The 25,706-nt window shown below is 47.3% G+C and overlaps 1 protein-coding gene across 9 annotated transcripts in view; it reads left to right on the top strand.

Annotated features, from left to right (window-relative positions):
* Nucleotides 1-25,706, top strand: part of ATXN7L1 (ataxin 7 like 1) — a 270,423-nt gene that overhangs the window by 198,642 nt on the left and 46,075 nt on the right. For all 9 annotated transcript variants that reach the window (XM_054495144.2, XM_054495140.2, XM_063668428.1 and 6 more), the window contains one exon: nucleotides 11,873-12,095. In XM_054495144.2, the coding sequence (XP_054351119.1) occupies nucleotides 11,873-12,095 (223 nt within the window). The remainder of the gene's footprint in view (nucleotides 1-11,872; nucleotides 12,096-25,706) is intronic.

Genomic DNA, 25,706 nt, shown 5'->3' with positions numbered 1-25,706 from the left:
AGGACACTTAGACCAGTAAACCAGTAATTACAGCGTGTGATGTGCGCTAAGATGAGGGACTCAGTGTGCTCAAGCACCTGTCCTGTTGTAACTCCATGATGTGGGTATTATTGTCCCCATTTTACAGGTAAGGAGACTGGGGCTCAGGGGGTTAAGTTATTTCCCCAGGTCCCAGAGCTAATGAGTGACAGAGCTGGGATTTGAGCCCAGATCTTTCTGATTCCAAAGACAGCGTGTTTGGTCCGCATTTTCAGTGACTCCCGAAGCTCATGGAGCATGAAAATCACCTCAGGACCTTTTAAAAAATCACAGATTTGGGGGCCCTGGCCCTGCTGTCCAAAAGTAAAGAAGTGGCTGCTGCACTGTGTGTTCTCTGATGTGGAAGTGCAGCCTGGCACCTGCTCTGCCTCCTGCAGCCAGGATCCTCCCTCCACAGGGCCTGGCAAGCCATGAGGCCTTAGCTTAAGGCACCAGGGCAAAGGCCACTGATGCTGCCTCAAGACAGCGTTGGGAAGATTCGGTCCAGCTGTTCAGGTATTTTTATTTATTTATTTTAAAATTTCAGCTTTTAGATTCAAGGGGTACATGTGCAGGTTTGTTTTTTGGGGTTTGTTTTTGTTTTTGTTTTTGTTTTTGAGACAGAGTCTTACTCTGTTGCTCAGGCTGGAGTGGAGTGTCACAATCTTGGTTCATTGCTACCTCCACCTCCCAGGTTCAAGCACTTCTCCTGCTTCGGCCTCCCGAGTAGCTGGGATTACAGACACATGCCACCACACCTGGCTAATTTTTGTATTTTTAGTAGAGACGGAGTTTTCCCATGTGGGCCAGGCTGGTCTTGAACTCCTAACCTCAAGTGGACCACCTGCCTCGGCCTCCCAAAGTGCCGGGATTACAGGTGTGAGCCACCATGCCCAGCCATTTTATCAGGTATTTTAAACATTGGGAATCCCAGCTCGTGGATCTTCTCCCCAAGATCCTGGGGTCTGTGGCTGCCCCGTGCCCAGGTCCAGCTGTCTGCCATACCTGTCCCATCAGTGCTCTGGGGGTGAAATCAGCTGTGTCATCCTAAGGTAGAATTCAACAGCTTATCTGCAAGCTGGTAGCCCCCAGTTTTCACCAAAGCTGTGGTGACTCCTGTGTTTAAACGCATGTGACTTGTGCGGTGTATGTTTGTGGTTTTGGAGGGGGCTACTCTGATGGAGAAGTTCAGTGCCATGCATGTGGAGTCCTTGTCACCCCTCTACTACCACTGGGCCCAGACCGTGGGCAGCAGATAGAGCCATAAAAGGCCTCATGTTATGAAGAGGATCGTGGCTCTGGCTCCAGGTGGAGTCCGGCAGACTCAGGTCCTTCGGGCAGCAGCTTGCCTTCTGAGGGCCACGTCCGTTCTCCTCCACTCAGAGTGACAACTGTGGCAGCGAGCCAGGATCTGGAGAGTGCTGTCCCCTGAGCATAGGAAGCCCTCTGATGACAAAGGTCTAGCAGTGACAGCAACCTATTGTATCATCACTGTAATAAACCAGGGCTCATAGCCCGGTGTCTGGCACATGGTAGGTGCCAAGGAAATGCTAAGAAAAAAAAAAAAAAGAGTGAATGAATGAAATAGGTTTCATTTTAACCCATATTTTTGTCTCCTTCCTGCGTTTGTATTTGCACCTACTTTCTCTCCTCCACCTTTTCTGCTTAAGGATATGTTAGTGTTTTGTTGTTGTCTGTTTTTATCTTCTTGGATGAATTTAAACAGCTTTAAAAAAGACAGAGCCTATTAAGCAGTGTATCTTATATCATTCTCTGTTTTCCTCATCATCATGTATTTATCAAGTGCTTTTCTTTTTTTTTCTTTTTTTTTTTTTTTGAGATGGGGTCTCGTTCTGTCACCAGGCTGGAGTGCAGTGGCGTGATCTCAGGTCACTGCAACCTCTGCCTCCCAGGTTCAAGCAATCCTCCCACCTCCACCTCCCGAGTAGCGGGAATTACAGGCACGCACCACCACACCTGGCTAATTTGTCTGTATTTTTAGTAGAGACGGGGTTTCACCATGTTGGCCAGGCTGGTCTCAAACTCCTGACCTCAAGTGATCCACCCACCTCGGCCTCCCAAAGTGCTGGGATTACAGGAGTGAGCCACCGCACCCAGCCTCAAATATTTTTCTTTAAGTAGTGATTAGTCTCTACATACTATTGGTGCCATTTTGAATTTCCTTGTGAATGTGAGTGTACTATTTTGCATACATTTTCTTAGGTTGAGATAACTCTCTTACCTGTCTCCTACCAATTGCTTTATTATGGATTATTCAGGTTGTAGTATTTTTTTTTTAACTGTAGTAAACAGTGCTGAGAATATCTTTGAACTTTTTTTTTCCCTTTGGGATATTTCCTGGAGGCCTATTTTCCAAACTAACATTACCAGATTACCAGATGAAAGACTATGGATGCTTTTTAGTTCCTGTTATTATCACCAGGTTGCTCTCCAGAAAAATGTAATCCCTTGAAAGTACCGCTGGCAAGGTGTACATGTGCTTGTCTCCCCACAGATTCTATTTCTGTGATTTTTCCTTTTAGCTAGGCTAGGTGTCTTGTGAGGGCATCCCTGGGGGCTGATGGAAGTATTTCAGGGCCCTGGAAAGCCCCTGGGACTCCCCAGATCCTGCCCAATAGTGGTGATGCCAGAAATTTGCACCTTAGTATAAATGACAAATAGAAGAGGAGGAGGAAGGGGGAATGCCACCACAGGGGAAAAGTTAAAAAGGATCCTAAGTTACATGACTTCACAGCAGCTCTGGAATGGGAAATGCCCTTGTAAGAATCATCCCAGTTGCATTTCTAAAGTGTGGAGGGAAGGGAACGTCCCAGGCAGGGTGGCATGGTAGAAAGGGCATTGGCTCTGGGGCCGGGCAAGCCTGGGCTTTCCTGCCAGCTGCTGAGGTCTGCGTGACCTTGGTCTTGTTTCACAATCTTGCTAAGCTTTAATTTCCCCATCTGATATCTAAGAAGAAAAAAAAATAATAGTAATTTCCCCATCTGTAACAAGGCAACTAATGGTATCATACCACATGGTAGGGTTGTTGGGTAGATGAGCTGGTGAGTGAAAAGCAGCTTACACAGTGCCTGATATATAGTAGGTACTCAAGAAAGCCTGCTTTCCCTCCTAACTGAATGAATGTGCATGGGGTGACCAGATGACCAAGAAACCATCCAAGAGCCTAGGGATTTGGGAACTGAGCTGGCATTGGTGTGAACAGTGTAGACCACAGGCCCACACTCATATTTGTCAAAAGAACTTAGTGCCCAAGATAGTTCATGTTGCCCAGCAGTGGGTAGGAGGTGAAGAGGGGTAAAGAAGACCTAGTATAACCTGTGCTTAAGGAACGCCTCCTCGGCTCCTCAGCCCTGCCATCTTTTAAAGAGGTACCGCAGTCTGAGAAGGGAATGGGCACTCCAGAAAAGCTCACAAGCATTCCTGGCATGGGAACTCCTTGGCACAGCTCTGCCTGCATTCGCAGCCTGTCCTATCACCTGACTTTCCTGTGTCTTCATTTCCTCCTCTGCTGAGCAAGGCTGATTCAATACCCCGCCTTACACCATGGCAGTAAGTTTAGTATCTAACTACGATGGTGACAAATGAGACGACAGGCCCAGGTTCTAGCCCAAGCTCCTCCACTTAATAGTCTTATGACTTTGGGCAAGTTTCTCAAATGCAGTCTGTCTCCATTTCCACAGCTGGGGGGAATCGTTACCTCACCAAGCGGCTGTAAGTACAGCTGGCCTGGCTCCTGGCACGGCTCCCAGTGCCAAGGTGCCAGCGCTGCCTCTCTCTCCAACTCCAGTTTACTTTTGGAAGAAGGTCCCTTGGAAATCAGGGTGTTTATAGGCAGCATCCTGACTGCAGCTACGAAAGCAGATTGAACCCACTGATAAGATAGAAGCCCGCTAATGACTTGCCAAGCACCTGCCCTCAAAAGTAGGGGCTGAAGGAGACTCCATGCTGTCAAGTAAGTAAGCCAGGTGCTGGCCTAAGCCCAAGTGTGCTTACACAACCATGGCAGGCCACAAGCGACTGTGGTGCTCAAAGTCTATTGGGAGGAGGTTGGTCCCTTAAAAGCCATATTGGAAAATTCTCAACAAGTTCTTTCTAAAAATGGTGCAGGGAGCCACCTTGAGTATTTGCGGCCGGCTCAGCCATTCATGAGGCATCTGTGCTAAGGTTTTAAATACAGGACACTGATGCTGCAAGTATGAAAATATCTCCATGAATAAGCGAATGGGGAAGGGAACACTCTGAATTTTTACTGAAATGGAATTGCCTGAGAACTTGATGGATTTTATCTTCAGAGAGTGAGGGGAGCAAACTGGAGGACACCAGGGCTCCCCACGCCTATCAGATATTTGGGATGCTGACAGCTGGTGTCTGCAAGCTCCCTGCTTGGCTGATCTCCAGGACTGCCCCTGGAGTTGCACCTGGATGTTTAAGGAGGCTGTGGGGAAGAAGGTGGTCTTGAAACAGTCAGTTGCTGAGGCCTTGGCCTGGACTTCCTGTGGTGGAAATGCACAAAAGTAAAAGGATTTGGCTTTTCACTACTTTGGTACCGAGGCCCCCAGCTCTTTGTGATTGAGGTCTTAGGCAATGGTATGAGCTGCTGACTGGCACCTGCCAGCTGCCTAACACCTAAAAGGTGTTTCTTCCTGTCCCTAGGAGAGTCAGGTGCCCTGCTGAAATGCCCACAGGCACTGGGAAAGGGGAGGTCCCGCTGGCTCTTTCAGACTCCTCCTATCCATAGCAGAATCTTCGAGGATTCCAAGGTGGTAGAGCCCAGAGTTAAGATAGGGGCTCTGAAAACATCCCCAGATCTGATGTTTTCTAGCTCTGTGACCTTAAGCAACTCATTGTATCTCTGAGCCTCAGGAATTATACCTCAAGGAAATAATTCTAAATCACTTTTTAAATCAGTTTTTTAAAAGACAAATAGTAGGTCAACAGTAAGAGAATAGCTAAATAATCTACAGCACATTAATGATTGAATATTACCTAACAGTTTAAAATGGCAAGTATGTGGGAATTTGATATGTATATGCAGAATAATGTTAGTTGACAAGGAATAGTCCAAAATATCCATTGATTACAGCTTTGTTAATAGAACTTACCTGTAGAAAAGAGAAACTAGTAGTGCCTCTCTTTTTTTGGGGGGGCAGGGGATGGAGTCTCACTCTGTTGCCTAGGCTGGAGTGCAGTGGCATGATCTCAGCTCACTGCAGCCTCCGCCTCCAGGGTTCAAGTGATTCTCCTGCCTCAGCCTCCTGAGTAGCTGGGATTACAAGCGCCTGCCACCACACCCAGCTAATTTCTGTATTTTTAGTAGAGACCGGGTTTTACCATGTTGCTCAGGCTAGTCTCGAACTCCTGACCTCGTGTTCCGCCCACCTGGGCCTCCCAAAGTGCTGGAATTACAAGCGTGAGCCACCACGCCCGGCCGTGCCTCTCTTAAGATATTATAAAAATGAAATGCTATAAGGTAAATCAAGTGTTTAGAAGAGTTCCTGGCACATAAGAAAAAAAAAATTCTTTTTTTTTTTTTTTTTTGAGACAGGGTCTCTCACTCTGTCATTCAGGCTGGAGTGCAGTGGAGCAATCTCAGCTCACTGCAGCCTTGACCTCCCAGGCTCAAGCAATCCTCCCACCTCAGCCTCCTAAGTAGCTGGGACTAAAGGCGCACACCTGGCTGATTTTTTTAATTTTTTGTAGAAGCAGGGTTTCACCATGTTACCCAGCTAGTTTTGAACTCCTGAGCTCAAGCAATCTGCCCGCCTCAGCCTCCCAAAATGCGGGAATTACAGACATGAGCCACTGTACCCACCTGAAAAATCTTAAACTATTATTACTATTGATCAAAGGACAGAACGGGTGAGAGCAGAGGTTGCTGGTTCAAGATCATTCACTGAGGTTGTTATTGATGTATTGAATACTTAATTCTGCACAGGTGTTCTGATAGTGATTTTCTGTTTTTCCTAAAGTAGGTGAGTGGTGCTTATATTCAATATTAGCACAATAGATTGGTTTGGTCTTTCTGTCACATGGTCTGGAAAGAAATGTGTAGCAAGAGCTATAAAGCTGCAGCCTTTCACTTTGGGAATTATACCTCAAGGAAATAATTCTGAATCACTTTTTAAATAAATCTTTTTTTTTTTTTTTTTTGAGACGGAGTCTCACTCTGTTGCCCGGCTGGAGTGCAGTGGTGTAATCTAGGCTCACTGCAACCTCCGCCTCTCAGGTTCAAGCGATTCTCCTGCCACAGCCTCCTGAGTAGCTGAGATTACAGGCATGCACCACCAGATCCGGCTAATTTTTTTTTTTTTTTTTTTTTTTTTTGAGACAGAGTCTCATTGTTGCCCAGGCTGGAGTGCAGTGGCACGATCTTGGCTCACTGCAAGCTCTGCCTCCCGGGTTCACGCCATTCTCCTGCCTCAGCCTCCCAAGTAGCTGGGACTACAGGCGCCTGCCACCTCGCCGGGCTAATTTTTTGTATTTTTAGTAGAGACGGAGTTTCACCGTGTTAGCCAGGATGGTCTCGATCTCCTGACCTCGTGATCCACCCGTCTTGGCCTCCAAAAGTGCTGGGATTACAGGCATGAGCCACCGCACCCGGCCACACCCTGCTAATTTTTGTATTTTTAGTAGAGATGGGGTTTCACCATGTTGGCCAGGGTGGTCTCGATCTCTTGACCTTGTGATCCACCCACCTTAGCCTCCCAAAGTGCTGGGATTACAGGTGTCAGCCACCACGCCCGGCCAAATCAGTTTTTTTTTTTTTTTTTAAGATAAATAGTAGGTAGACAGCAAGAGAGTAGCTAAATAATCTGCACCATGTTAATGATTGAATATTACCTAACAGTTTAAAATAGCAAGTTTGTGGGAATTTGATATGTATATGTAGAATGTTAGTTGACAAAGAATAGTCCAAAATATCCATTGATTGCAGTTTTGTTAATAAAGCTATACGCATTAACGAAGACTAAGAAAATTTAGAGGAAAGTGCTCTTTTTCTCTAAAATTGCTTAAGTATTAAATATTTTAACAATGAGTGATATAATGTACTACAAATTCTTTCTGGGCAGGGCAAATGGAATTAGAATAACTATAGGGATCTACCTTAGGCGGTCCCTTAATCAAAACATAGAAAGACATGATTAAGCCTCAAGTGGGTGAAGGCTTGTATCCGAATGATTGTAATGTACAGCAGGAGAGCTTCACTCAGAGAAACCTCACCTGCATAGCAGCGTCTTTTTGCAAGAGGTAAGACCCTGTCTTCTTCTATCACTAACATAACCCGCCTCCTCACCCACACAAAACTGTGTAAGTCCACTACAGGCAGGTCTTCATAGACTAGAGAAACAAAGATTGAATAGGTCTTTTTGTAAAATCCACTCACTCTGCCCTACCTGGGACATCAGTTCTACCCATTTTCAAAAGCTTAGTTACAGCTCACCTCCAGAGTGAATCCCTGACCACTGACTCTGTTAGTCCCTCCACTTTAATTTTTTTTTTTTTTTTTTTGAGACGGAGTTTCGCTCTTGTTGCCCAGGCTGGAGTGCAATGGTGCGATCTCGGCTCACTGCAACCTCCACCTCCTGGTTTAAGCGATTCTCCTGCCTCAGCCTCCCGAGTAGCTGGGATTACAGGCATGCGCCACCACGCCCAGCTAATTTTGTATTTTGAGTAGAGACAGGGTTTCCCCATGTTGGTCTGGCTGGTCTCAAACTCCCAGCCTCAGGTGATCCACCCGCCTTGGCCTCCCAAAATGCTGGGATTACAGGCGTGAGCCACCGCGCTGGGCCTTTAAATTCTTATATGACCTTTCTCACCTGCACTGGTAGGGGGCAAGCTTGTTCCCATAGCTCAAAGATTGTGAGAGCCCTTCTGATTTAATTCAGTTTCACAAGTAGGACATACTGCTTTCGCCTATTTATTACAATACAAAATCACACATTAAACAACCAAAAAAACTTATATTAAGGGCAAAGGGCTGTCTTCAGGTTTTAATTAATATTCCCTCATTGCAACTTGTTCTTTCAATTGACAATTTAAGGCAAGTTTCTGAATCTAAAATATGAAACCAGGCATGGTGGCTCACACCTGTAATCCCAGCAGGCAGATCACTTGAGGTCAGGAGTTTGAAACCAGCCTGGCTAACATGGTGAAACCCTGTCTCTACTAAAAATACAAAAATAAGCCAGGCGTGGTGGTGCGCACCTGTAATCCCAGCTATTCAGGAGGCTGAGGCAGGAGAATTGCTTGAACCTGGAGACAGAGGTTGCAGTGAGCCAAGATCACACCACTGGACTCTAGCCTGGACAACAGAGCGAGACTGTCTCAAAAAACAAAATAAAATATGAAACCAAGAAAAAAGCTTAACCACTGATACAGTTGTTTTGTGTGCCAGATGTGGTAGCTCACCTGTAATCCCAACACTTTGCGAGGCCAAGGCAAGAGGATCTCTTCAGCCCAGGAGTTCAAGACCAGCCTGGGAACATAGAGAGACTTTGTCTCTGCAAAAAAAAAAAAAAAAAAAAAAAGTGTTTTCAGAGAGAGTCTTGCTCTGTTGCCCAGGCTGGAGTGCTCTGGTACAATCACAACTTGCTGTAGCCTCCACCTCCCAGGCTCAAGAGATCCACCCACCTTGGCCAGCCAAAGTGCCAGGTTTATAGGCATGAGCCACCATGCCTGGCCTTACCAAAAAAAGTTTTAATTAATAAGTAACCGGGGCCAGGCGCAGTGGCTCATGCCTATAATCCCAGCACTTTGGGAGGCTGAGACGGGCAAATCACTTGAGGCCAGGAGTTCAAGACTAGCCTGGCCAACATGATGAAACCCTATCTCTACTAAAAATATAAAAATTAGCCAGGCATGATGGTGCATGCCTATAATCCCAGCTACTTGGGAGACTGAGATCTTGAGAATCTTCAGCCTTGATTCTCCCAGGCTCAGGAGAATCGCTTGAGGTGGAGGCTGCAGTGAGATGAGATCCTGCCACTGCACTCCAGCCTGGGCCACAGAGCAAGACTCTATCTCAAAAGATAATATTAGTTAGCCGGGTATGGTGGCACACGCCTGTAGTCCCAGCTACTCAGAAGGCTGAGTTGGGAGGATCACTTGAACTTGGAAGGCAGAGGTTGCAGTAAGCCATGATCGTGCCACAGCACTCTAGCCTGGGTGACAGAGTTTTTTTTCTGTCTCAAAAAAAAAGGTTTTTTCTGTAAATTTAGCAGCAGAATGTGTCAGCCAGAACCACTAACAAGAATTCTTTTAGAAGGTGATTGTAGAATCACTGACCTGGCCCATTTATTTTGTCCTTCATGGCACCCTTCCTTGTGATTTATCTTTGTTTACTTGCATAATTTTTAACCCTTAGTTTAGCAAAATAAAACGTATCTTCATTATTCAGGTTTATCTCCCCACCTAAACCAAGAAATATTTCTGTACATCCCACACCCACCCACCACCAGCTTTGAGTAAGTAATAGCAAAGGAGTGAATGAAGACTGCAGAAAAATCTAAAGCAGTAATGGTAAAAATCAAAATCTTACTTTCATATTGGAAGCCTCTGCCGAAAAAGAAATTGCTAAACAAGACATTTCTGAGAGGCAGAAAGTCGACAGACTTGAAGTAAGGAGACTTTGTTCTAGTCTCAGGATTGTCGCTAACTAGCTTTAACCTGAAGGCTGGCAACTGATAACCTCATCTATCAGAAAGATCATACTAGTTGACTTTTAAAATCCAGTTCTAACCTTTAGTGATAAGTTCTGCATTTTCTAATTTCCTGGATTCGAATTGTATTCACCTAGTTTCCTGCCTTCCTGAGAGGCAGGTAGGCCCATGTTCTCAGCACAGAGGCGCCCTGATCCTTGAGTAGCCCTGACCTTGGCAATCACCTCACCTCTCTGGGTCTCCTTTGGCCAGTCAGCCGTGAGGAGGGTGGAGACCCCTGGCTGCTTCCTGCCTGTCTCACAGGGGTTGTAAAAGCCAGTACAATTTTACAAAGGATGAATTCCTCCAAGGAAGATCTTGCCTGAGTAAAATTGTTCGATATTTCGGCTGTTATTACTGCTCTGACATCCAGGAATCATGAGGGATGAGAAGGGAACGAACAGGTATAAGTATCCCTTGTATTTATGGTGACTGAGTGGAAGGAGGCTTCGAAGCCATCTAGGGACCCACTTCATTCACAGATAAAGACACAGGAACTAAGGAAGTTCAAGTGGTAAACTGAAGGCCACGAGCCTAATACTGTGTATATGTGGTTGGAGTGGGAGCCCAGGTCTCCTGGCTCCCAGCCCTCAAAACAGAGGCCCCAGAATTAGCTCTTTGTTTTCAAAAGCTTCAACAGGATGGCTTCTGAGAACTAAGCTGTATGCAAAGGTCTACTCTGATTCAATGAGGAAAAAGCACCCTGTAAATTTATTCTGTGTAGGCAGCATATGAGCACTGGTCAAGCAAAAAAACCCAGCAATTGGATGATCCTCAAAAATCTGCTTCCTCCTAATTCCCATTGCATCAGAAGACTAAATTCAGTCTGCTTTGAGACAGCCTGGCAACCCATTGGTACAAGGGAGCACAGAGAAACCCCAGACTCCTGTCGCAGCTGGCCACAGGTGGGAGGCTTGCGTCTCCCAGGTCAGGGTGCCTGCAAAAGCAACCAGGAAAGGTGCCCTAATGAGAGAAGCCTAGGCTCAGCTTTGGGCTGGAGAGAGAATGATCTGTCATCTTTGCCTGTCACATTTTGCATTATCAAATTCAGCCAGATTTTCAGATCTCTAGTTCAGGAGAACTGTTATAATTTCATTTATTTATTCAACACATGTTAATTAAGCACTAATTATATGTGAGACATAAGACAGCCAGAGAGGACTTAGGGTTTCAGGAAGCTTTGTCTTTTTTAGGGTTTGGGATTCCTTTCTGTAATCATGTACAAAGTTTTTGGGCAGGTGTAAAAGTGTGTTTTGCTGGGGTCTTAAATTTTTATCAGATCTGTTACTCTAAAACAATTTAAGAACCCCATAGTGGGTGCACACTAGAACTTTACTTCATGTATCTGCTGTCCTGGTCAGTATCCTCATCCTGCCCATTCAGTCGAAAGCACAGTGGCTAACAGAATGTGAACAAGTGAGGCATCTCTGCCCAGAGCTCTGGTATTCTCTGTAGAACCTCAGGAAGTTGTGCTCGCCGGCCCAAGTCCATGCCCCACATTGCAGATTCTGCCTCAAGCGTTGACATCCTCCTGCATGTGGCCCTGAACCTCTGTGGACCCTGAGGAGGCCATAGCAGGGGTGTGCTGACACTGTCCTCTCAGTCCCGGGACAGCTGCTGGGCCACTTCCTTGCTTGCAAAGTCCCTTCGATTCAAGCCTGCTGGTCCCTCTTACTTTAGTGCTCCTGCAGATTGTCAGGTTCGAGAGTTTCCTGTTTGTTAAGAGTCTTGACCTGTCCACTGCCCTGATGGACCTGTGGCCTCTGTGTAGCTGTCTAGGAATTGCTTTGGCTATGTGTGGTTGTCCCACTCTTCAGGTGACACCTGGTGTCCCTCTGCTACTCCTGTGGAAGTGGTTTTGCAGAAAGATGGCCTGGTAAATGCCTCCCATGAGAACCCTGATGTTAGTTGAGCATGCCATTTGATACAGAAACCCAGAACATAATTATTGCTAGCTGGTGGAATAGGAGCATATGTCAAGACAAATCATCTCATCAGAACCTAGGCTTCAGGAATGCCAGTGCTGTAGGGAAAGCGCTTCTCTCCGCCTGTTGTGTGTTTGAGTGTATGTGAGTGTGTGAGAGCCTCACCTGCTACAGATGCTGTGCTGAGTTCTCTACTTTCTGCCCCTGTAGAGAGAAGACACGGTTCAATGTGTAGACCTTCTCCCTCTCCAGTGTCTCCAGCCTCCAATCCCAGGACATCACTAGTACAGGTGAAAACAAAAGCCTGTCTCAGCGGCCATCACTCTGCCAGCAGCACCTCAAAGCCATTCAAAACGCCCAAAGACAATCTACTTACCTCCAGCAGCAAACAGCACACAGTCTTTCCTGCGAAAGGATCAAGGGATAAACCATGGTGAGTCAGCTGGCTGGCAGCCAGCTGCTGTCTGTCCCCCCCTGCTGTTCCTGTCACCACGGGGAAACAGTATTTACTCTCTGGCTTTGTTCCTAGGTGTCACATGCAGGAATTTGGGGGACTGAGGAATGAAGGGACAGAAACCCAAAATGATGGAAAGATAACCCTAAATAATAGAGGGCATGTGGGACCTTAAGAGTACCATATGGGCCACACTCACGCCTGTAATCCCAGCACTTTGGGAGGCTGAGGCAGGTAGATCACCTGAGGTCGGGAGTTTGAAACCAGCCTGGGCAACATGGTGAAACCCCGTCTCTACTAAAAATACAAAAATTAGCCAGGTGTGGTGGCACATGCCTGTAATCCCAGCTACTCAGGAGGCTGAAGCAGAAGAATTGCTTGAACCCGGGAGGCGGAGTTGTGGTGAGCCGAGATCACGCCACTGCACTCCAGCCTGGGTGACAGCGAAACTCTGTCTCAAAAAAAAAAAAAATACCCTATGCCTGATGGGGGATTTTTTTATTCTCTTGAGAGTTGAGCCAAGTTGTGTCTAAGAAAAGGGTAACAGGGAAATATTTCTCAGTTCTGCTGCCACCTCTCAATTTTCCACCCCAGTGAAGAGAAGCTCTGGTGTAAAATCAAAAGCACTGACAGTCTGCCTGGTGTGGAGCAAGGCCACGGCCCTACCCCCAACACTGGGTCCCAGGTCCTGTGGAATAGTGGAATAGCCACCAGCAGAGGCAAGTAATTGGGAGCTGACCACGGGAGAGAGAGGAAAGCCAAGTAGAAGGTCACCCCTTTGGTGGAGTGGGCTGTGAAAAATCAGAGGCTTTTGGCCAGGCGTGGTGGCTCATGCCTGTAATCCCAGCACTTTGGGAGGCTGCAGTGGGCAGATCACTTGAGGTCAGGAGTTCAAGACTAGCCTGACCAACGTGGTGAAACCCCATCTCTACTAAAAATATAAAAATTAGCTGGGCATAGTGTTACACGCCTGTAATCCCAGCTACTCGGGAGGCTGAGGCAAGCAGGAGAGTTGCTTCAACCTGGGAGGCAGAGGTTGCAGTGAGCCGAGATTGCGCCACTGCGATCCAGCCTGGATGACCAAGTGAGACTCTTGTCTCAAAAAAAAAAAAAAAAAAATCTGAGGCTTTTAATTCATTTTGTTATCTCAGCCCTTACTAAAAAGTCAGAAAAGGTTGCCTGTGGAAAAGACAGCTAGGAAACCAAATTTAAAACAAGGAAGATGAGTATCTTCAAATGCTGTTGGCACCCAGCTTGGGGTACTTAAGGAACTGGCTTCTGACAGCACCTCTATGCTTATCTTTCAAGCCTTGAGAAGACAGAGAAGGGATAAGTGTAGAGTCCATCTAATTTATTTAAAGAAAAAAAGTGTTCCATTAATTGATGACAGTTAATTGCACTTAAGTTCGTACCTAGGCAAGCTGTAGAGTAAAATCATCCATCAATGGGTTTGTCACTGCACACTGGAAATTATGATGACTTAGTAAAGAGCTAATTATGTCAGATCAATTACAGAGCCTTTTGTGATGGAGTGGAAAGGTGTAGGCATGGCTATGGAGGAGTTACATGCCATGCAGCTGGGCCTCATGGGCAAGCTTTGTTCTCCTTGGGTTGTTGGGATTGCGGGTCCATCCTGCAGGAGGCTGTAGCTGGTTAGGGAAGACTCAGCCCGAGAGTGGTGGTTGCCCGCCCACCTGCGATGTGAGTCTCCCAGTCACTAACCTGCAATCCATCTTATCTGTGATGAGAATGTGCCTGGGAATTTATTTACTGGGGCTGCGTGGTGTCCCGATGTAACCACAAGCTCTGGAGTCACTGGCCTGGGCACAAATTTCAGCTGGGTGACCTTGGGCAAGTTATTTGATCTTATTGTGCTTCCATTTCATCATCTGTAAAGTGGGGCCAATAATAGCTCTATTCCATGGGACTGTTGTGAGGATTAAGTGAGCTAGTTTTTATAAAGCAGGAGGCACAGTATCTGGATCATAGTATATGTTCAATAAATAATTTAGCATAACGTCATCGTTATTATTACTATATTATCCTGTGTGCCAAAGGACAGCACTTCCATCCTGGGATAAAGATTGACAAGTCAAATCTCTCTAAAAAAAAATTAGAGAATTGGCTCTTCAGACTCAGAGTGAAGATAAAAATGATCAAATAATTTATTCGGAGTCTAGAAATGAGCTACAGAGAAACACAATAAGGAAAGCCAGGGAAGGAGCACATAAGCCAGGAGGAGACCCAGGGAGCTCGGGGAAGATCATCAATGAACTCTCCTTGTAAAAGAGCAAATGAGAGGTCTCATGTAGCCCCATGGCACCAAAAAGCACTTGCCCAAAAGGCAAACCTTCAGAGAGACCATTGGTTCAAATCATTGTCCACACTCAATCCAGTCCAACTCAATATACACTTCTTAAGACCTGCTACAGTCAAGTCCCCTTCAGCTAGGGGCAAAAAGTGGTTTTGAAAGAATCTGACTGGGTGCAGTGGCTCACATCTGTAATCCCAGCACTTTGGGAGGCCGAGATGGGCAGATCACAAGGTCAGGAGTTCAAGACCAGCCTGGCCAACATGGTGAAACCTCGTCTCTACTAAAGATACAAAAAATTAGCCAGGCGTGGTGGCACGCACCTGTAATCCCAGCTACTCAGGAGGCTGAGGCAGGAGAATTTCTTGAACCTGGGAGGTGGAGGTTGCAGTGAGCCAAGATTGCTCCATTGCACTCCAGCCTGGGCAACAGGGCAAGACTCTGTCTCAAAAAAAAAAAAAGAAAGAAAAGAAAAGAAAAGAAAGAAAGAAAGAATCTGAAGAAACTAGCCCAGGTCCAGAGATGAGCAACCAAGAGATTTGTAAGGAGAGAGATAGCTTGTAGTGAAAAGACTTGAGTGTTCACCTGTGGGAAGAAGAGAAAGGCACGGGCAATTTGCCATGCCTTCAAGTCGGTAAATATTCTGAAGACAGAACAAGTGGTGCACCATGAATGAGGCCGAACCATGGACTGCAGCAGTCTCCTAACTGTCCTCACCTCCCATCTGCCTGGCTGTCATCCGTCTACCCACCACGTCCAGGAACATGTGTCAGGGAAGAGATAGAGTCTCCAAGGCTGGGATGATTTGGCTTTGAGCCTTAGAGGGTTCAGCCTCAGTTCTGAGAGGTATCCCAGAGTGCAGCTTCCCAGAGTGCAGTTCCCCAGACCTGTACTGAGCTAGGAGTAAGAAAATCAAATTCAAGTCTGGGCCCTGCCTCTAACTTTCTGTGTATCCTTGAACAAGTCACTTTACTTCTCTGAGTCTCATTTTCAAGCCTGAATATTTTGAAATTCTATATCACAGTCCTATCAAAAATGCACAAAGTTCCTCACTGCCTCCTGAATTAAAGAGTTAGTCCCTCAGCCAAACATAAGGGACCCTCTACAAACTAGCTGCAGCCCCCCTAAGTCAATACTGAGTATCCAATACCACCCTATTAGGCTGGATTTCCCCCCATCTCTACCCCTGGTACCTTTGCCTGGAACATCCATCCATCTTTACTCAACATTTAATGAGCACCTATTGTAATACTATGTGTGTCAACTCTATAACAAGCACGGGGGATACACAGGGCCCACTGGTGTCACACAAGCACCTTTGTGCAAATTAGAAAACAGTCTGGATGCAGGCCTGTACCAGGTGCACAGTTCACTAATGGCCTTCATCCCCTGCTTATTTCCTTAGCCAGGCATCCTCTCACAGTGCATAACCTATACAACTGTACACTGCAGCCCTGGGGATACAAAGTTAAGACACAGACATTGTCTTAGGGAGTCTGTAAATAGAAACTAAGCTAACACAGTACAAAGTGATAAGGACTATGAGGTCAGTAGCAAAGGAGAAGGGCACCTAACCCAGGCTGAGCACTCAGAAAGGGTTTTTCAAAAGAGGTCACTTCTGGCCAGGCATGGTGGCTCACACCTGTAATCCCAGCACTTTGGGAAGCCGAGGCAGGTGGATCACGAGGTCAGGAGTTCAAGACCAGCCTGACCAACATGCTGAAACCCTGTCTCTACTAAAAATTCAAAAATTAGCTGGGTGTGTTGGTGCGCACCTGTAATCCCAGCTACTCGGGAGGATGAGGCAGGAGAATCACTTGAACCCGGAAGGCAGAGGTTGCAGTGAGCCAACATTGTGCCACTGCACTCCAGCCTGGGCGACAGAGCAAGACTCTGTCTCAAAAAAAAAAAAGGTCACTTCCGCTAAATTCAAAGGACAAGTAGTAGGAAGGAGGTAGACAAAGAGAATGGGATTAGAATGGTAAACTTTTAATGTTATGTCTATTTTACCACTAAAAAAAAAAAAAATTCTAAGAGAGTTGGAAGGGTGTCCTAGGCAAAGGGAACAGAATGTGCAAAAGTATTTGCATGTGGGGAGAGGCAGGATGTGAAACTGGGTAGGGGAGTGAGGCCCAGATTATGAAGTTCTGCTGTATGTGTTAAGTTCAGGAATTTGGACTTCACCCTGGAAATTGCAAAGAGATGTTAAAGGAGCAGTTTTCTGATGTAGTCTGGTCACCTTGACAGCCACGTAAAAGGATGGCTTGGGGGGTCATCACAGGAAGGGGGGTCACACAGGAAGCAACAAGAACGGTGAGGACGTTGTGTCACCCAGGCGAGGCGTGGTGACAGCCTGGATCCAGGCAGTGGTGTGTACGGAGGGGCTGGGTGAGATAAATATTAAGGAGGGAAAACTCCACAGGACTTTGGGGCTGGTCATATGTAGGGCTAGAGTACAAGGGAGGGCATTAGGACAGCTGAGTTGTGGTCCTGCTGCTTCCTCAAGGGAAGGACAGTAAGGGCCAGAGTTGAGGGAGGGAAAGCAAGAATGAGTTCAGCTGGGAAGTCAGTGGATTTTGAGTATCTGAGAAATATCTACAAAGAAATGTGAGTGGGCATTGAATGTTTGGAACCAGGGGTCAAGAGATAGGTATAGGCCAGGACTAAAGAGTCATCAGTGTAGACGTGGGCATGGAAGCTGTGGGTACAGATGGGCCTGCCAGGGAGGTATATGGTGTGAGAAGAAGAAGAACAGAGGCCAAGGGTGGTGCCATGGAGGATTGGGACAGGGAAAGAGGAGTCTGAGGGCTCTGGGTCTGCTAAGCCCGGTGTTTCCATGGCATTCAGTCCCCTTCTCTCCTGGCCATAATCCTTACCATTCTTATTGCCCGTGTCACTGGCTACCTTCTCTCAATGCTCTTTCCTCATTCACTTCCTCCTTGCCAACAACCTGATATGCTATCGCCTTTCTTTTAATCCCCGGAGCACTTAATTCTTACCTCACATGTGACACTTTCTCTGGTCGGCCATAGACTCCACTTCCTGTCTTCCTCCTGCCCAGTAGTTACTGCAGGGCCTCCTGTATGGAAACCTCTCACCAACTCAACAAGCATGGTACTCGTGTCAGTAAATATGTGTCGAATTGAATGAAATGGATGTGACCATTGAAAGGGATTCTAAGATTTCCATTCCTGGAGATGGCTGACCTTTTGTCTAGAATTGTTTAGACTAGCACTATCCAATAGAAATGTAATGTGTATCACACATGTTAATTTTACATTTTCAAGCAGCCACACTGGAAAAAAGTACAAAAGAAACAGGTGAAATTATTATTATTTTTTTTTTTTTTGAGTCAGAGCCTGCTCTGTCACCCAGATTGGAGTGCAGTGGCGTGATCTCAGCTCACTGCAACCTCTGTCGCCCAGGTTCAAGCTATTCTCCTGCCTCATCCTCCTGAGTAGCTGGGATTACAGGTGCCCATCACCACGCCCGGCTAATTTTTGTGTTTTCAGTAGAGACAGGGTTTCACCATCTTGGCCAGCCTGGTCTTGAGCTCCTCGTGATCCGTCTGCCTTGGCCTCCCAAAATGCTAGGATTACAGGCATGAGCCACCATGCCCAGCCATGAAATTAATTTTTAATAATAGTCATTGGCCAGGCATGGTGGCTCATGCCTGTAATCCCAACACTTTGGGAAGCCAAAGCAGATGATCACTTGAGGTCAAGAGTTCGAGACCAGCCTAGCCAACATGGTGGAACCCCGTATCTACTAAAAATACAAAAAAAAAAACCCGGCATGGTGGTGCATGGCTGTAATCTCAGCTACTCGGGAGGCTGAGGCAGGAGACTTGTTTGAACCTGGGAGGCAGAGGTTGCGGTGAGCCAAGATCCTGGCACTGCACTCCAGCCTGGGCAACAAAGCAAGTGAGACTCCACCTCAAAAAAAAAAAAAAAAAAAAAAGTTATGTGCCGCATAACAGCGTTTTAGTCAACAGCAGTCCCATAAGATGATTATACCATATTTTTACTGTAGCTTTTCTATATTTAGATATGTTTAGACACACAAATACTTACCCTTATATTACAATTGCCTACAGTATTCAGTACAATCACATGCTGAACAGGTTTGTAATCTAGGAACAAGTGGCTGTACCATACAGCTTAGGTTCAAACACCTTTTATACTTGACAGGACAGAATCCTGCCCAGACCGGCAAGAAGAGGGTGATCCATTGGAAAAGTGGAACTGGTCACCTTTTTTTTTTTTTGAGACAGGGTATAGCTCTGTCTCCCAGGCCAGTGTGCAGGGGTTTGTGTTAGTTCACTCTACGATGTTAGCATGACAAAATCACCTATCATTGCATTTCTTAGAACATAGCCCCATCATGAAGTGACACATGACTATTTTCTTTAACCTAATATATTCAAAATACTATCATTTCAACATATAACCAATGAGATAGATTACATTATTTTCTTTTCATAAGTCTTCAGAATCCTGCATGTGTTTTATTACACTTACAACACATCTCAATTTGGACACTAAATTTTCATCAGAAATATTTGACCCATTTTTAGATTTCATAAAAACTAGAGATTATAAAATAGACTGACACCCAAGTTGTTCTAAATAAACTTAAACATTTTCTAATAACTGAATCAAGTATCTGTTCTTAAATTTCAATAAACTCAGCTTAAATGAAATTTAAAATCCCGTTCCTCAGCCACAGTAGCCACTTTTTTTTCTTATCTTTTTTTTTTTGGAGACAGGGTCTCACTCTGTCACCCAGGCTGGGGCTGGAGTACAGTGGTGCGATCTCAGCTTACTGCAGCCTCAACCTCCTGGGCTCAAGTGATCCTCCCACCTCAACCTCCCAAGTAGCTTGGATGACAGGCACACACTACGTGCCTGGCTAATTTTTGTGTTTTTGTAGAGTTAGGGTTTTACCATCTCGAATTCCTGAGCTCCAGGGATCCACCCAACTCAGCCTCCCGAAGTGCTGGGATTACAGGTGTGAGCCACAGTGCCTGGCCCCCACAGTAGCCACATTTTAAATGCTTAGTAGCCTGAAGTGGTTAGTGGCTGCTGGATCTAGACACATAGGCCACTGACCCTGGGTGGGACCCTCTGATTTTTTCAATTCAATGGTGTGTTAATTGGGCTCCTCTAATCTCTTTAAATGTTACGCTCCCATCAGGAGTTGCTAAATTCCATCTCCTTTCTCCCCTTGGCCTGGTGCTGCTGGGTCTGTAGTGGAAACAGACCTGGAAGACCTGCATCAGGCGGTGCAGAGAACTCCCTGCCTAAGTTCTGTTCCATTGCTCCAAGTGAACTCTGTATCGCCCCCTACTGGCCAAGAAAGCATAAGCAGTGCCAACCCATGCTGGACCGTGGCCCTTAGATTAGATTTAACAGCAGGTTAGGGCCACCCTTTCCAAATAGCTCAAATTCACATGTACAGCAATGAAAACACTACTCTAGAGTTCAGGCTGACCTCCTGGCATTCCAGCACAAAGTTAAATGGTCTGTCGTTTTGTTATTTTCTCCTTTATGTGGCTGAGTAGGTTAAAAAATAACTGCATTACAAGAAAGGGGGAGGCCGGCGTGGTGGTTCATGCCTGTAATTCCAACACGGGAGGCCAAGGCAGGTGGATCACCTGAAGTCAGGAGTTCAAGACCAGCCTGGCCAACATGGCAAAACCCTGTCCCTACTAAAAATACAAAAATTAGCCGAGTGTAGTGGCGGACACCTGTAATCCCAGCTACTTGGGAGGCTGAGGCAAGAGAACCGCTTGAACCTGGGAGGCAGAGGTTGCAGTGAGCCAAGATCACACCACTGCACTCCAGCGTGGGCGACAGAGTGAGACTGTCTCAAAAAAAAAAAAAAAAAAAGGAAGAAGAAAGGGGAAAACAGAGAGAGCATTGCCATGTTACCAGGTTTGTCCCCTGTAGAAATGCCTGACAGCACTCACAGGCTGCCCAGCACCCCCAGCCCTGCACTCAGCCTCTCAGAGGCCCCTTCCACTGGTTCACTGTCCTGACAGTGGGGACCACCCCTGTGGGAGCCAGAGGTCAGGGGGTACCTGGCCACCATCCCACAGTGTTGACATGTATGTAGTTGATGACAGTGGAGGGAGGTGGGCAAGAAGACTCGGTCCCCACGTAAGAATCAAGAAAGAGTTATGGCTGTTTGGCTCTTTTGAGCTACGATGAGCATTTCAGCCTTTACTTACGAGTCCCTGCTCAGCCACGGGACCAGACCCTGGCACAGTGACCGAGTCAGCCAGTCTGACTCTCCCAGCTGCTGTCACTTCGGTAACCCTGGTCTGGCCTGGCGAATTGATGGGGAACTCAGACCCACGGATGTAGGCCGAGGTGGGCAAGAGGCAGAGAGGAGGTAGGAGGAGGATTTCCTCCCCTGGATGGCTTGTTGCCTTCTCTTTGGGCCTTATCAACCCACACGTGTGTGTTGAATGCTAAATATGCTCAGCTATTAAAAATGCAGAAGATGAGCCCACTGCTCCAGGAGGAAAATGAGCCAAAGCAAAAGAAAAATCAGCAGGCTCCCTGGCCTCCCTGTGGGGGCCCTGCAGCAGGTGGGGGAGGGCTCCCTCTCCCCAGGTAGGCGGGGCTCCTCTCCAAATGCTTGGAATTACCAGGCGGGTCTTCCCGGAGCAACTGGGGCTGAGGGAGTGGAAGCACTCTGGAAGTCTTCCCAGCGCTTTATGGAGAGGGAAGCGATCACTGAGAGGCCCTGGCCAGACGCCTGTGGGAGAAACTGGGCGGCTTATCTCTTCCTGCCTGGTGCTGGCATGAACTGGGGGCAAGACCAAGGCTCAGGACTGATGGCTCCCTGAAGATACAGGGAGTTGTCTCGGGCTGTGAAATACAATCAACCCGAGGAGCCGCAGACACTGCAAGGGCCCCACCCCTGTGACTGCCCTGCATTCCTCAGCAGGATTCTTGCAGTCGCCTCCCCCTGGCCTCCTTGCGCCTCACTCTGCCCATTCTCCAGTCCACCCCACACACCTCCCCAGAGTGATGTGAGCCCCTGCTCTGCCCACAACTCTTTGGTGGCTCCCACTTGTTTGCCTACAGAGTAGAAGTTTAACGTTTTTGTAATGGATTCAGAGGGAAGGGGTAAGAGAGGGTGGGGAGGTAGACAGAGCAGAATATTGAAGCATGTGGGGGCTGCGGGCAGGGGCAGAGTGTCCCTTCCAGGACAGGGAGGCCATGGGAATTTAAACATCTAAGGCTGCCTGCTCACTGGGTTTTCAGATGAGCAAAGGTAAGGACAATGGACAGCTCCTTGGGTGTAAACGCAGCCAACCTTGTGAAGTCACAGAAGTGCTCAGAAATAGGGAATCCAGCTTTGGGAGGGAAAGTAAGACCAAGACAGCTGGGGAAGGAAGAAAATGGCCTGAAGTGGCCAGTCACTGTGGCTCACGCCTGTAATCCCAGCACTTTGGGAGACCGAAGCGGGCAGATCGCTTGAGGTCAGGAGTTGAAGATTAATGTGGTAAAACCCTGTCTCTACTAAAAATACAAAAAAAGAAAGAATTAGCCGGGCATAGTGGTGTGTCCCTGTAATCCCAGCTATTCGGGAGGCTGAGGCACAAGAATCTCTTGAACCTGGGAGACAGAGGTTACAGTGAGCCGAGATTGTGCCACTGCACTCTAACCTGGGCAACAGAGCAAGACTCCGTCTCAAAAAAAAAAAAAAAAAAAAAAAAAAAAAAGGCCTGAAGGAAAGAGGGATGAGCCACAGAGATTAGTAACCATGGTCCTTCATAGCTGCATAGCTCATTATGATTTTTAGATGTTTTGATAGCCCAATCCTATTTGAGCCTAAAGACTATTTTGTGGTGAAGATAAGAAAACAGAGCCCAAAGAGATGAAGTGATGGGCTGAGATTACATACACAGTGGGACAGCAGAGGAGCTGAGACTTGACCCCTGGCCTTCTGGCTTCCAGTGCTGCAATAAAGAGCACCACCCTCAGTGTTGCCTGATGTCAAGCCCACTCTGCCCTTCATTTTGTGGAATGACCTGGGGCAAACCTTTCTCAGCCTCAGGCTCCACATCTATGAAATTGGGGGTGAAGATTAAACACGGTATTGCACGTGAGTGCATAACTCACTGCTCATGCATGGTACGTGTGCAGCATGTGCCGCTATGCACGGACACTTCACCTTTGTCATCACCCAGTCTCTTCTCAGAAGAGGAGAGGCAGCACAGCCTGATCCCCACCTAAAGCATTTGTTCTTACCAAGCATTGGTGGGGTGCCAGTTTGGTTTTTATTGTGTTATGTGATTTAACCTCCACTGAGAACATTAATTCATTCATCAAACATTTATCGAGCCCTTCCTAAATGCTAGATAATGTATAGGCTGCTGGGATAATTCCAGAGCGACATGTATACTGGGACAGGGTTCCCATCGTCAGGCAGCTTACAGTCTGGTCAGGACACATAGATGTAGAAATAAAACCTTGCCACAGGACATGATGAGTGCAGCAGAAACACCTAGGAAGGAACAGCAGGCACTGGGAGAGAAGAGGATGTTTCCTCCGGATCTGGGCAGATGGGGAGTGTTCACCCGGAGAATGGGGGAGGGCACACCAGCAGGAGAGCCCGGCCCACGGAAAGCACAGAGCCAGGCCGGAGCACTGGTGTTCAAGGAGAAGTGAGAAGTCCAGCAACGCTATGGGAGAAGGTGGCTGGGGCAGGAGGGGTGGGGAGGGCCAGGCTGTGAAGGTTATACTTGGACCTCTGGGCCTTGGGCAGCCCACAAAGACTTTCATGGTCAGATTTGCATTGGTGGCTGAGTGCAAACAGATTAGAACACACAGAGAGGCCAAGCCGGAAAGGTTGCAAGCTATGCTGAGGCCTGGACCATTTAACAGCTGTTTAAGAGGTGGACTTTGGTCAGACTGACTTGTGAGTGACTGAATGTCAGGGAAGAGCTGGTTTCTAACTGGATGCTGATATTGTTAACATAGAGTTTTTTGGTTGTTGTTGTTTTTGTTTTTGTTTGTTTGAGACAGAGTCTCGCCCTGGCTTCTAGGCTGGAGTGCAGTGACACGATCTCGGCTCACTGTAGCCTCCATCCCCTGGGTTCAAGCAATTCTCCTGCCTCAGCCTCCCAAGTAGCTGGGATTACAGGCATACACCACCACACCTGGCTAATTTTTGTATTTTTAGTAGAGACGGGGTTTCACAATGTTGGACAGGCTGGTCTCCAACTCCTGACCTCAAGTGATCCACCCACCTCAGCCTCCCAAAGTGCTGGGATGAGCCACCGTGCCTGGCCTGATGTTGCTAACATAGAGATTAAAAAAGAAAAAGTCTGTTTAATTTGGGACAAAGAATATCCTGAGTTTGCTGTAGGTCAGTGTGAAGATAAACTTTTTTTTTTTTTTAATATGGCAAAAATGCCATTCAGAATAAACCTTTGAAGGTTTAAAAAGAAAATATGCTTTGTTTTCTGGATGGAGGTGGTTCAGGTGCAAGGCTGCCCGCCCAGAACTGGATTCTAATACAAAAAAAGGAAAAAGCAGAGTGAGTGAGTTAATGATGCCTGGGGGAGGGAAGGTGCTCCTGAGGGCTTTTCCTCTGGCAGGAAACTGGGAGCAGCAGGTGTCAGGGTACCTGGCCAGAAGCTGGAGCACTGATAAGTAGCCTGGGACGCTTTGCCATTTCCTCATCTTTCAGTGTGCTCAGGAAAAGCTTCTTGAAGGCCAAAGCCTTAGGATGGGAGCCCAGAGTCTCTGCTCAAGGTGCCAGCTCCCAGTCTTCCTGGCAGGGGGATGGAGGGTGTTCTGTAAGGAGTTGCCCTGTCTCCCCTTGGGTCAGTGTTTCCTCCAGCACTGTTGGGAAACAGTAACTGTCTGGGCTGTACTGGCTAGAAGGCACTGCAGAGCAGCCTGCAGCTTGAACAGCAGGAACCAATGACCTCTGGTGGCTGCCGAGGGGAGTGCTCCCGCTTGTTGCTCCCGAGTGGAGCCTGTTCTGGGCCAGTGCTGGGGACAGGGTGCTTGGGGCTCTGCCTCACCCTACACCAGCGCTCCCTGCAGAATCAAATTGCCTCCTAATCTCTACGTTCTCAATTCCTGCCCTCCCAGGCTCTGATACCATTTCCTTATTGATGTGAATTTCAATGGCCATTCATTGGAATTGTGTGGCTCTTCGTTCTCATTTGCAGAGGGAAGGCACTGAGCAGATGCAGTTGATTAGGTCTAGGGTTATCCTTAAAACCCTCCTGGACTCCCTGCCCAAGGCCACACTGCTGCAGGCACAGCTGGTCCCAAAGGCAGCCTGTGCAGCATCCTATGCCCTACTGCATGAGGGCTCGATTTTTCCTTTTTTATCTTCCCCTCTTCTCTGACTTGCTGACTTTTTCACAGTCCTCGGGCACTAGGACTCCCCAGGAATGTCAGGACACTTAGCACTCCTTATTCTCCCAGCAGGTTTGGAGACCACCTTCTGAGCTCCATGCCCTGGGAAGCCATGAATAACAGAAGTACAAGAGAGACTAACAGACCAGCAGGGAGACCTGCGCTGGGGGCTCCTGCTTCCAGAAAATTGGAGCAGCCTAGAGGGGGGCTCATAGAGTTATTTCTCTGGGAGGCATCTTAGAACCAGCAGAGAGCCCCAATGCCTAACATACTTCAGGATTGCAGGAGACAACATGTTTGTGCATGAGGAGGCTGGCGTTCCTCCTTACTCCTCTTCCAGAATGTCCTATACAGATGGGACCTTTAACCACTAGTCCAGGCTTAAGCAGTGCCTAGAATACTAGAGATGGAGAAGCAGGTGGGCTTGTGAAGTAGGGCTGACAGGTCCTGGAAAAGGGCCATTGAATCTGGCCCCACCTCGTTCTGCGTTTCTTCCTCACTGCCTCACCCAGAAGTCCTCTACTCTGCATGAATGTGGAAGGCTGCTGCTCCCACCCTCTGCTGGTGCTTCTGCCTCCACCCTGTCCACCCCTCCTTCCACGGTGGGACCAGAAGGGACTAAGGAAGCAGAAGTTTTCTGATGGTGACCATGATTTGCACCCCACATATATACCTTACAAGTATCAGGTGGATGAGAGCAGATGCTGGGATCCTCTGTGCCCTTTTTGTTTAGTTACAGTTTATTGAGAGTCTGCTATGTGCCTGGCACTATGCTAAGCACTTGGTATCTATTACCTCATTTAATCACTTCAAATATCTCTTATTATCTTCATTTGACTGATAAGGAAACTGAGGCATGGAGCCATGAAGGCCTGAGATAAGTTA

Source organism: Pongo pygmaeus, chromosome 6 (genome assembly GCF_028885625.2).
Source record: "Pongo pygmaeus isolate AG05252 chromosome 6, NHGRI_mPonPyg2-v2.0_pri, whole genome shotgun sequence".
Taxonomy (NCBI): Eukaryota; Metazoa; Chordata; class Mammalia; order Primates; family Hominidae; genus Pongo; species Pongo pygmaeus.
Note: the sequence above shows the minus strand (reverse complement) of the source record. Positions and strands in the feature narration are given on the sequence as shown.